Source organism: Megalobrama amblycephala, linkage group LG15, assembly GCF_018812025.1.
Source record: "Megalobrama amblycephala isolate DHTTF-2021 linkage group LG15, ASM1881202v1, whole genome shotgun sequence".
In the NCBI taxonomy this organism is placed as follows: Eukaryota; Metazoa; Chordata; class Actinopteri; order Cypriniformes; family Xenocyprididae; genus Megalobrama; species Megalobrama amblycephala.
Genome location: NC_063058.1, coordinates 20,204,297 through 20,217,055, shown reverse-complemented (window position 1 = coordinate 20,217,055; position 12,759 = coordinate 20,204,297). Strand labels below are relative to the sequence as shown.

The 12,759-nt window shown below is 36.2% G+C and overlaps 1 protein-coding gene across 2 annotated transcripts in view; it reads right to left on the bottom strand.

Annotated features, from left to right (window-relative positions):
- Nucleotides 1–12,759, bottom strand: part of celsr1b (cadherin EGF LAG seven-pass G-type receptor 1b) — a 59,265-nt gene that overhangs the window by 7,655 nt on the left and 38,851 nt on the right. The window contains exons 11-25 of one of the 2 annotated variants that reach the window (XR_007180223.1): nucleotides 12,633–12,746; nucleotides 12,372–12,546; nucleotides 12,064–12,205; nucleotides 9,446–9,566; nucleotides 8,117–8,300; nucleotides 6,920–7,021; nucleotides 6,075–6,169; nucleotides 5,732–5,941; nucleotides 3,040–3,223; nucleotides 2,806–2,946; nucleotides 2,486–2,696; nucleotides 1,700–1,867; nucleotides 1,452–1,578; nucleotides 1,171–1,371; nucleotides 879–1,066 (exon numbers count right to left, since the gene is read on the bottom strand). Coding sequence is in view for 1 of the 2 variants with exons in the window: in XM_048159599.1 (XP_048015556.1) it covers nucleotides 892–1,066; nucleotides 1,171–1,371; nucleotides 1,452–1,578; nucleotides 1,700–1,867; nucleotides 2,486–2,696; nucleotides 2,806–2,946; nucleotides 3,040–3,223; nucleotides 5,732–5,941; nucleotides 6,075–6,169; nucleotides 6,920–7,021; nucleotides 8,117–8,300; nucleotides 9,446–9,566; nucleotides 12,064–12,205; nucleotides 12,372–12,546; nucleotides 12,633–12,746 (2,350 nt within the window). In the remaining variant the exon portion in view is untranslated. The remainder of the gene's footprint in view (nucleotides 1–878; nucleotides 1,067–1,170; nucleotides 1,372–1,451; nucleotides 1,579–1,699; nucleotides 1,868–2,485; nucleotides 2,697–2,805; nucleotides 2,947–3,039; nucleotides 3,224–5,731; nucleotides 5,942–6,074; nucleotides 6,170–6,919; nucleotides 7,022–8,116; nucleotides 8,301–9,445; nucleotides 9,567–12,063; nucleotides 12,206–12,371; nucleotides 12,547–12,632; nucleotides 12,747–12,759) is intronic. The other variant, XM_048159599.1, reaches the window with a different exon arrangement.

The window sequence follows — 12,759 nt, the reverse complement described above, 5'->3', positions numbered from 1 at the left end:
TGTGCTGCATGGTCCGATCCACTTTCAACACCATTTCTCAGAAATCGCTTACTGCATCTTTAAAGGGTCAGTTCACCCAAAAATGAAAATAATGTCATTAATTACTCACCCTCATGTCGTTCCACACCCGTAAGACCTTCATTCATCTTCGGAACACAAATTAAGATATTTTTGATTAAATCCGATGGCTCAGTGAGGCCTTCATTCACAGCAATGAAACTTCCTCTCTCAAGATCCATAAAGGTACTAAAAACATATTTAAATCAGTTCATGTGGTTCTATCTTAATATTATAAAGCGACGAGCGACGAGAAAATAACGACTTTTCAACAATATAGCGATGGGCCGATTTCAAAACACTGCTTCGGAGCTTTACGAATCGAATCAGTGACTCGGATCTCCTATCAAATGGCTAAACTGCTGAAATCACGTAACTTTGGTCCTCCGAATCACTGATTTGATTCGCAAAGCTCCGAAGCAGTGTTTTGAAATCGGCCCATCACTATATTGTTGAAAAGTCTTTATTTAGTTTTTTTGGCGCACAAAAAGTATTCTCGTCGCTTTATAATATTAAGTTAGAACCACTGTACTCACATGAACTGATTTAAATATGTTTTTAGTACCTTTATGGATCTTGAGAGAGGAAATGTCATTGCTGTGAATGCAGGCCTCACTGAGACATCGGATTTAATCAAAAATATCTTAATTTGTGTTCTGAAGATGAATGAAGGTTTTACAGGTGTAGAACGACATGAGGGTGAGTAATTAATGACATTATTTTCATTTTTGGGTGAACTAACCCTTTAACACTTGAACCGTCCAAAAGAACTTCAAAACAAAATGTTGGGGGTTTCATATATTAAACATTTTAATGAGCACCTGAGTATCATACCAGTGATAACAGCAGGAATCCCCCAACCAATGGCATAGTAGAAGCGCATATGGCCCTGGTTAATGTTACGCATCTCGGTCAGCATGCGATAGATGTGCAGCCCCTCCACAAACATCCAGGCAAATGCGCACATGTATGAATAATGTAGCAGAATGGCCACAACTGTACATACAAACTACAAATCAGACAAGAAACAGGTTTAGTATCGGAAATGTCCAAGATAATAATGTAAAATAATGTTATTGATATTATAATCTAAAATTTCTGGCTGCTGCTCACCGGACTGTCGGTCTGATTGATGCCAGTGAGGAAGATGAGTTCAGAGAGGAAGATGGCGGCCACCAGGTTCTTGTGGATGCTGTGTAAGTTGGAGCGCAGCTTGCGAAGAATGGCCAGCAGGAGGAAGGTGATGAGGAGGGCAACCAGAGAGGCGGATACTGTGGTGTAGGTCACCACTTTCAGAGGAAGAACATCACCATGCTAGGGACGAGATACCAGCGTTCAAAAACCAGTTAGCTGGCTAAATTCCATATAAACCAAAATAGCTGGCTGCGTCCTACCTCTCGCTTGGAGATGTCCATGAGGACAGCAAAACTGGTCATGTGGTTGCACTGGCAGCTGATGTGAGTCGAGTTCCTGAAGACCAGCTCACAGCCCTTAGAAGACCAGGCGCCTCCATCAGCAACCCTACCAAATAAAAGCAGGAAAGACACACACAAATACAAAATTATCAAGTATTCTGCAATTACAGCATAAGCAGAGATTTCATATCATATTGTATTCATTTATTAATTCATTAAGGACTTACGGGATGGAGTGGTTCCAGTAGACGCACACAGGTTTGGTCCTCTCGTGGGTCTCCAGGAGCCTGAAGTTCAGGGTGATGGGTCTTTGGAGGGGTGCTGGGAGGGCTTCTCCGTCCCTGTGGACCACCACACTCACTACAGGTGTGTTGATGACAGGACGATTGGGCAGTCTGGGGATGTGTAGAGCACCAGATATATTTACAACAAGAAATATATATCAAATGCATTCAGTTTCCAAAGTTTTCAAGAATTTGAGATGAACAAAAAAGACCTTTATCTTGATATTGTCAATAGGTATACACAATATATTGGTACCATTTTGGATATCGGATTGGAGTTTTTTTTTTTTTTTTTTTTTTTAATCTGTGTTGGCTGATATTTATTATTTATGGAAACCCATTTACAGCACATAGGAAAAGCACATATGATTTTCAGATTACATTTTCCATAATTTAACACTCACTTAAAGTTAATCTTTAAAACACTACTAATTTAATAACACTACTGAATGTAATTTCAAGCAAATCTCAAAATGAACATTAATTTTTCATACTGTACATTATAATGTTGTCTAAATTCACTTGTAGCATTTAAAATGAATGATTTTAGTTTTTAGTGTTTTTTTTTTAAACAAAATAGTAAAACATTTTAATATCAGCTATTTATCAGACTGAAAATAATTATCAGCTAATGTATTGATAAGAATTTTAATATGATATATAAACTCGCACTGCAATTCCTGGTCAAAGAAATCAGTTTGTATGTAAAAACCAAGGCTGAAGTTGTACCTAAGACTGCGGCGGTCCGGATCGTAACTCTCCGGAAGGAGCCGACCCAGAGACCTGTGGATCATCACCATGACAACAGCGGGAGGATCGGGTTGGTCTGTGTGGCGTCTTCTCTTAATAGACGGTGTTAGATCAACAACATCTGATCCATCCATACTGATGAAAGACTCAGTTGGTGCAATCTGGGCTGGAGGCTCTGTGGTAAAAGCATCTATAGTGCAATACAACATACAGTAGTTAAGTTTAGAATTAAGTTTGAACACTGCACATTTCCATGGATATTACTGACAATCTAAAGAAATACGTTTCGAAGTAAGAACCTTTGCTCTTTTTCGGCATGGAAAGCAGGTTTGGGAATAGGACAGATGACTCCAGCTCTTTTGAGAACACCTCCTTAACCTCCTGAAATCGAGGAATCTTGTCTTGGTTTGCGGTGGAGTCCAGAAAATCTAATGCAACAACTTGAATGTGAAGAAAAATGGTAAACATTTTTACCCAAAACACTCAAAATTGAGCAGAGCAGATGCTATAGGAATGGAGATGGCAATACTAACTCATGTTGTCAGTGACGATGGTGAAAGGTCTCAGGTAGGTCTTCCTCACGTTCTGTACCAGAGTGTTGGCGTACTCCTCAAAGTAGCGCAGCAGATGTGCCGTCCCACCATCAGAGCGCTGTATCTTCTCCCAGTGCTCCTTGTTGACTGGGTCAAGAATGGCACTTCCAGCTTTAATGATGTTCTACCACAGCAAACAAGAGTACCGTTCTTTAACACTAGATAATTACAGTATATGGAAGCTTGTTTCCATCACTGAATAAAAAAGGGTAATTACGACTTTTTATCTCACAATTCAGACTTTTTCTCAGAATTGCGTGATATATACTCGCAATTGCGAGTTATAAAGTCAGAATTGCGAGATATAAACTCACAATTGCGAGTTATAAAGTCAGAATTGCAAGATATAATCTCACAGTTGCGAGTTATAAAGTCAGAATTGCGAGATATAAAGTCGCAATTGCAAGTTATAAAGTCAGATTTGCGAGATATAATCTCACAATTGCGAGTTATAAAATCAGAATTGCGAGATATAAACTCACAATTGCGAGTTATAAAGTCAGAATTGCGAGATATAAACTCACAATTGCGAGTTATAAAGTCAGAATTGCGAGATATAAACTCACAATTGCAAGTTATAAAGTCACAATTGTTGACAAAGTCGCAATTGCGAGTTATAAAGTCAGAATTGCGAGATATAAACTCACAATTGCGAGTTATAAAGTCAGAATTGCGAGATATAATCTCACAATTGCGAGTTATAAAGTCAGAATTGCGAGATATAAACTCACAATTGCGAGTTATAAAGTCAGAATTGCGAGATATAATCTCACAATTGCGAGTTATAAAGTCAGAATTGCGAGATATAATCTCACAATTGCGAGTTATAAAGTCAGAATTGTAAGATATAAAGTCGCAATTGCGAGTTATAAAGTCAGAATTGCGAGTTATAAACTCACAATTGCGAGTTATAAAGTCAGAATTGTTGACATAAAGTCGCAATTGCGAGTTATAAAGTCAGAATTGCGAGATATAATCTCACAATTGCGAGTTATAAAGTCAGACTTGTAAGATATAAAGTCGCAATTGCGAGTTATAAAGTCAGAATTGCGAGTTATAGAATCAGAATTGCGAGATATAATCTCACAATTGCGAGTTATAAAGTCAGAATTGCGAGATATAATCTCACAATTGCAAGTTATAAAGTCAGAATTGTAAGATATAAAGTCGCAATTGCGAGTTATAAAGTCAGAATTGCGAGTTATAGAATCAGAATTGCGAGATATAAACTCACAATTGCGAGTTATAAAGTCAGAATTGTTGACATAAAGTCGCAATTGCGAGTTATAAAGTCAGAATTGCGAGATATAAACTCACAATTGCGAGTTATAAAGTCAGAATTGTTGACAAAGTTGCAATTGCGAGTTATAAAGTCAAAATTGTTGACAAAGTCGCAATTGCGAGTTATAAAGTCAGAATTGCAAGATATAAACTCACAATTGCGAGTTATAAAGTCAGAATTGTTGACATAAAGTCACAATTTCGAGTTATAAAGTCAGAATAGCGAGATATAAACTTGGACTTTATAACTTCCAAAGTGCGAGAAAAAAGTCAGAATTAAGAGGAAAAAAAGTCAGAATTGTGAGTTTATATCTCGCAATTCTGACTTTAATTCTTGCAATTGTGAGTTTATATCTCGCAATTCTGAGAAAAGATGAATTGCGAGATGTAAACTCGCAATTGAATTTGCTGAATAAAAAAATATTTAATTGCGACTTTTATCTCGTAATTCTGACTTTTTTCTCGCAAATGTGTGATATCAACTCACAATTGCGAGTTATAAAGTCAAAATTGCATAATATTAAGTTGCAATTATGAGTTACAAAGTCAGAATTGTGAGATATAAACTTGCAATTTTGAGAAAAAAGTCTTTTTTTCTTCAGAATTGTACTTTATAACCCGCAATTGTGAGTTCATATCTCACAGTTTCGAGAAAAAAAGTCAGAATTGTGAGTTTATATCTCACAATTCTGACTTTATTTCTCACAACTGCGAACTTATATCCAGCAATTGTGATTTTATAAACAATTCCATACAACTACCACCCACCGTGGGATAAAAAAAAAAGTTAATTAATTAATTAATTAATTAATTAATTAATTAAATAATAAACTAAATAAATAAGGTACAAAAATAAATAATACATTTATTAAAATATATTAAAATAAATGAATAAAATCAAGATCATTTAAAGACACATGATCTGAATGTGTCTGTGAATAAAACAAGATCTTTTGCACACATACAGTACACTTCAAATATTCAATCTGAGTGGTTTTAAATGGTTTTTAACTGATCAAAGCTGGTCATTTATGGCCATTAGTTGAAAACGTGGTTTAGATGGTTGATCAGACTGGTGAGGTCAACCAGGAAGACCATCTTGGTTTAAAACGTTTGGAGCGATTAGGTCTCTTTTGACCAGCAACAAATCAGTTACAACTTTTATAAAACAATCTTGATCAATTTAAGCATTCAAGATCTGGTTCCAGCAAAGTTATCTTTAAAAATTAGCCTATAAATTAAAATTGTCCTGTTCCTATCATACTCTGAGGTGCAGAACCCATTATATAGAGCTTGAATGTGATGATACTGAAAGATACTGTTAGATTCTGGAAGGCTTTGAGGTCTATACCTTGTTGAAATCGGCATCATGAGTGGCGGTGAGCTCAAAGCCCTGCTGCAGACTCTCATGCTCTAACACACTGGCCAGCAGATGGTAGGCAGTCCTCACGTCATTTCCAAAGAGATGATCCGTGTGGTCGGTGGCAGAGTGCAGCATCCCCGCAAGGCTTCTTGATCTTTCTCCGTCCATTCGAGAAGCATTAGCATGAAGATCCTCACTCTAAGTCACAAATAAAAGAGGAAACAATGGTCACTTCTAGGACTGTGGAAGCTGGCATGGAATGTTTAATATTCCGGTCCACAATTTTGCACTACGATTCCAACTTGAATCAACCAACAAAAGAGTCACAAACCTCTTTCTTTAGCTTTGAGAAGCTGAGGGAAGTGCAGTTGAAGAGCTCAGGTGGAAGCCAACCTTTATCATCGCTGCAATGACGGATAGCTGTGCCTGTTGAATGACATAAAGTGTGGATATACAGTCAAACCTAAATTTATTCAGACATCTTGAGCATTTCATTCATTAATACAGTTTATTCACTATAGTTTAATAAAATATTACCAAAATTTTTATCATTTTATAAATAAAATTTGTAACAATTTTACTGGTAGTCCACTGTACAAAGAATTTTTGTGTAAAATAAGTCACAGTTTACTTTATTTGCTATTACTTTATATCTATAGTGTCCTGCACCCACTAGTAAAAATATACCAAAAATATCAAAAATGTCTGAATAAATCATTCAACAATAAATTAATAAAAAGATGAAAATTCCTACATATACTACAGTCAAAAGTTATTGTAAGTACTATTTTCCACATTTTTAATTATAGTAAAATCATTAAAATTAATTAATAACACAAATGGAAATAGTTTTTATTTATTATTTATTAATTGTTTATTACATTATTTAAAAAATGTATATATATATATATATATATATATATATATATATATTTTTTTTTTTTTTTTTAATTTAATTGTCAATTATAATCTTATTTATAATATAATTATTTATAAACACAATTATACATTAAAATATACAATTTACCTGTATATAACTGTATATTTAAAATTATATAAATATAGTTGTCTACAAAAAAAAAGTTTCAAATTCAGTGAAGTGTATGTGTCCAAACTTTTGATTGGTTATGTAAATTCTTGATTTAGTTAAGGACAATATAAATCATCTAGACTCACCGCTGGATCCTTTGGGGCAGTTTGTGGCTGCTGGGCCACCAAACGTGGTCCGGGGCCACCAGATACTGCCTTCAAATGCTTTGGGACAACCATCATAAACCACTAGATGGAGTGAGAGTGAGAGAAAGGACAATATGGCAAAACAAATGCCATTTAGTGTCACTACCAAGGCTTGTTGCTATGTCTTAAAGGTGCTATAGAGGATGTTTTGTTTTATACATTTTTGCAATATTACTTGAAACTGTCTTTACTAACTGATAAACGACTATTTATTAGGTGCACTGAAAGTAATAATATTAATATACATCATCTGGGCATGAGGTAGGGCCTTAAAAACATGAGCCAATCGTTTACGCGATCATCGCGTAAACGATTGGCCCTCTGGCTTGTCAATCACTGCCGTGACGTTCCTTGTGAGAGACGTGTGCACTCCAGTAACTTTCCACAGGTGCTGCATGCAATGTTTTTATCAGGAGTAACAACTGCAGATTATGAGTTACCTGCGGTGAGTCCGACATAATGAATCCACTAACACGACACAGCGAATGCCGGTGGTAAACACTCGTGTTCCAATACTCGTGCACGAGTTTTGGAGGCGTTCCCTCGAAATGAGCTGTGAAGGAGGGGGGTTGTTCTTACGCATGCGCTCATTTCAAAAACTCACTAACAGTCTTTGGTTTCTCAGTCATCGAAAACATCCTCTGTAGCACCTTTAATGATAAAGACTGGGATAGTTCACCCAAAAATGAAAATTCTGAATGCAAATGAAGATTATTTGAAGAATATGGCCCATCAACTATTAGGTAACCGACATTCTTCAAAATATCTTCATTTGTGTTCAGCAGTAGAAATAAGTTCATACAGGTTTGGAACAACGTGAGGGTGAGTAAATGATGACAGAATTTTCATTTTTGGGTGAACTAACCCTTTAAGCAGCCACAAAAACCAATTATTTCTGCTCCAAGAAACTCCAGTCAGTACATGCTGACATGAAAGCATTCTGCTTATGATTAGAGTGTATTACACTTACATTTCATCATACTGTGCATGCATATGTAAGCTAAAATCATAAACAGCTTTCATATTTTTTCCTTATTCATTCAATTGTAAAAAACACTGTCAAGCATTGTGTAATCAGTTTTGAAATGAGCTCAACAACAGTTAACTGCGATTCTGTCCAGTTGACAGCACACATACCCACACATCCCCCGACTGTCACCTCAGCGAAGGGGTTGTCACAACGGTTGCACTGACGGCCCACCACACCCATCTTACAGGCGCACTGGCCCGTTACAGGGTCACATGTCCGCGAATGTGCTCCAAGGTGAAAACAGTCGCATGGGTAGCAAGTGTCCCCACCAAAAGGGCGAAAGTAATTGTCCTGAAAAATTGGAGAGGGGAATATAATGGCATCTTTAATTTAAAGTATGATAATGTACACTAAGATACATTTTTTGAAATAAATAAATACTAAATTGATACTAAACTGATCAAAAGCTACATTTCAATGTTACAACAGATTTGTATTTTAAATAAATGCTGTTCTTTTAAACTTTGTATTGATCAAAACAATTTCCACAAAAAATATGAAGCTGTTTTCAACATTGATAATAATAAGAAAAGTTTCTTGAGCAGCAAATTAGCATATTGGAATGATTTCTGAAGGATCATGTGACACTGAAGACTGGAGTAATGATGCTGAAAATTCAGCTTTGCATCACAGGAATAAATTACTTTATAAAATATATTCAAATTGACAACAGTTATTTTAATAATAATATTATTTAGTAATAATATTTCATAATATTACTGTTTTACTGTATTTTTGAGCTAATAAATGCAGCCCTGGTATATGGAAGCTTGTTTCCACCACTGAATAATAAAAAAAAATTATTGTGACTTTTTATCCCATAATTCTGACTTTTTTTTTAAAGTCAGAATTGTGTGATATAAAGTCGCAATTGTGAGTTTTAAAATCAGAATTGTTGACATAAAGTCGCAATTGCGAGTTATAAAGTCAGAATTGCGATATAAAGTCACAATTGCGAGTTATAATGTCAGAATTGCGATATAGTCACAATTGCGAGTTGTAAAGTCAGAATTGCGATATAAAGTCACAATTGCGAGTTATAAAGTCAGAATTGCGATATAAAGTCACAATTGCGAGTTACAATGTCAGAATTGCGATATAAAGTCACAATTGCGAGTTATAAAGGCAGAATTGTGAGATATAAACTTGCAATTTCAAGAAAAAACTCAGAATTATGGAAAAGAAGTCAGAATTTTGAGATAAAAAGTCACAATTACTTATTTTATTTTTTATTTAGTGGCGGAAACAAGCTTCCATTTTGGTGAGCATTTTCTTTAAAAAAAAATAATAAAAATGAATAAAAAATCTTATAGATTCCAAACTTTTGTACTGTAGTATGCTTAATACAATAAAAGCCACATGGTCCAGTTTATATTTATATAGTTGTACAACAACTACAAGTCAGAGTCTGGAGCATGTGATCACTTGCAGCTTACCTTGCAGCTACACTCTCCTGTGGTTTTATTACAGTCCCTTCTGAAGCCTTTGCTGACATCGCAGTTACAGGGCCCACAGGTCGGGTATCCCCACCAGCCGTGAGCACAAGGTTGATCCCCTCTGTGTGTGTGCGCACATGTCAAAGTAAGAGTGAAAAAGGGGACGGAGAAAAATAAAAATATGCAATAGTGCAGTTTTAACTACAAACTTCACAGAATGAGACTTAAAACAGCTTCAATTGGGGACTGAGACTGATTGGAAGAGTTGAAAAAAAAAAAGGATTTGCTTTGAAATTGGACATAAAATGCCGCTGTAAAATCAAAGCGGTGGATTCTGACTGCGAGGCAAACACGAAATTGCTTGTGTGAAAGCAATACATCATTCTAAGCTCGCTTCCTTTGTGATCATTTAAAAGAGAATCTTTTCATGGTTAAAGAAAGGAACAGAAACAAAATAATTTCAAACATATTCAATCATATTATTTTAGCCTCTTTTCTCCTCTCATGGAAATTCTTTTATTCATTTTTCTCATTTTTGGAGTTTACAGATTAAAGGGTTAGTCCACCCTAAAATTACAATTCTGTCATTAATTACTCACCCTCATGTCGTTCTACACCCGTAAGACCTTCATTCATCTTCAGAACACAAATTAAGATATTTTTGATAAAATCCGATGGCTCAGTGAGGCCTGCATTGACAGCAAAATAAGCCCAAAAAACTAAATAACGTCTTTATTCAACAATATCTAGTGATGGACGATTTCAAAACACTGCTTCATGGAGCTTCGAAGCTTTACGAATCTTTTGTTTCGAATCAGTGGCTCAGAGCGTGTAAACTGCCAAAGTCACATGATTTCAGTAAACGAGGCTTCGTTACATCATAAGTGTTTCGAAACGTTTTGAAATTTCAATGGTTCACGTGACTTTGGAAGTTTGATACGTGCTCCGAACCACTGATTCGAAACAAAAGATTCGTAAAGCTTCGAAGCTTCATGAAGCAGTGTTTTGAAATCACCCATCACTAGATATTGTTGAATAAAGTCGTTTTTTTTTTTTTGCCGTACAAAAAGTATTCTCGTCACTTCATAACATTAAGGTTGAACCACTGTAGTCACATGAACGTGTTTTAAATATGTCTTTAGTAGCTTTCTGGGCATTGAAAGTGTTAATTATCTTGCTGGCAATGGAAGCCTCACTGAGCCATCGGATTTTATCAAAAATATCTTAATTTGTGTTCTGAAGATGAACGAAGGTCTTATGGTTGTGGAACGACATGAGGGTAAGTAATAAATGACAGAATTTTCATTTTTGGGTGAACTAACCCTTTAAGAATGTGTATAAGATGATGTGCAAATAATGGCGCAGTAAAAAAATGTTCACTTTTAAAAGAAAATCCACATTTTCAAAACTCAATTCAAGTGATTCTGCTAAATAACAGTTTATCTTTAATGGATGAAAGGCTCGCTAAGTACTGGATCATTCCAGCAGTCTGAGCTTTATTTTACTTTGTTTCATTATAAATAAAAGCTATACAGTGTGGGCGTCAAGGACATGTGGAATTACCAGAATTAAAGGAAAGACCAGATTTGAAGAATCACCATAACAATGCCATCACAAATACTGCCAGCATCTGCTATCACAGCTTTCGCCACTTACAAAACCTTGGCAGTTCATGAAACAGACCATCAGACAATAAAGCTGTTGTCAGTCAGCGTGTTTAAGCATGTACCCAGCTTTAACTAAAAGTCCACCAATTTTCTTAATCCTAACCAAATCTAAACAGAGGGATTGTTCACACAAAATTAATGTTCTGCAATTATTTCCAAACCTGTAAGACATTCTTTCTTCTGCAGAACACAAAGAAAGATATTTTAAAGAATTTACCAGTGTTTTTTTTTCTTTTCTTTTTGTCCATGCAATCAAAGTCAATGGGGTCCAATGTTGTTTTGAACTCCATTGACTTATATTGTATGGGCAAAAACAGTTCTTCAGAATATATTTTATGTTCCACAGAAGAAAAAATGTCATACAGGTTTGGAATGAAATGAAGGTAAAAAAAAAAATGATTACACAAATTTCATTTCTAGGTGAACTAAGTCTTCAAATACTAACAAGCCCCCTTTCTAATAATTTAGAAAAGTTCTAGCACACCTCTGCTCTATAAAGATGCATAATTTGAGACAACGTTCATGTCCGACAAACAATTTAGGACAAGCTGCAAAATTTTAGGGTTAGGGATTTGTTTTGAGCCCTAAACCTTAGTATAAGACACTGAGGGGGACAAGTCCCCCCAATAATTTGAAATGGCCAAATTTTCCCCTCCAATATTTGATATTATTGATGCTGCTCTGCTGTACTCCATTCTGCACCGCTCTGTTTATTGTTAGAATGACAACAAACAAAGTTACATTTTAGGCTGGTCTGCCTCAGCGGTCTAACAGCGCTCATCACTGTCAGAATGAGTGAGCTGGCCAATCAAATCAAAGAAGGCGGGGCTTACTGTTCACAGAAGATGAGTGCGAATTCCAATGCGACACTTTCATTTTAGCAGTGAAAGAGTATGTGGCGAGTAAGTAGCTGGATGGATGGATGAACCAAAGAGAAGGAAAGATACTCACTTGCGCTCACAGTATTGGCCATAGTAATTGTGTCCACAATCGCAGCTGTAGCCATGTTTGGTGCTGGGTTTACGAACACAGGAGGAAGTGTGTTCGCAGGGGTTCAAGAGACACGCATCCACACAGTCTCTGCCAAAGTAACCTGGGGGGAAAGGAAAAGAGAGAAAGAAAGACTGAGAAAGAGCGTGTCTTATGTCCTGCATTTGATTTAATGATAAAGAATTTAAAATTTAAATGTCTCAAACTTTTGGACCCCACTATATAACTACTCTAAGACTTCTGAGTCCCTTTGTAGCAATGTTTGTTACCTGGCTCACAGACACACGTGTGAGATGCCCAGTTGTCCTTGCAGCGGCTGTGTGTTGGACACAGGTTGGACAGACAGGCATCAGGTACGTTACATCCGTCTTTAGCACGGACTCGTGTCGCATGCTTCATGTTGATGTTGGCAGTGTTGGTGGAGGTCTCGCCCATTCGCACACCCTATAAGATGAACACATGTTATAACTTTGTGAATAAGACAATACACAACTTTAAACTATGTAAATGTGCTTATATGTGAGATTTACCTGCATGCAGCCAGTAAATCCTCCCTGCACAGTGCCGTCTTTCTTAAGCAGTCCCCCGATAAACAAGTTCCTCAGTTTAAGCCCGGGCAGCTCATTTCCGATCTCCACTGTCCTCTATACATCAAAA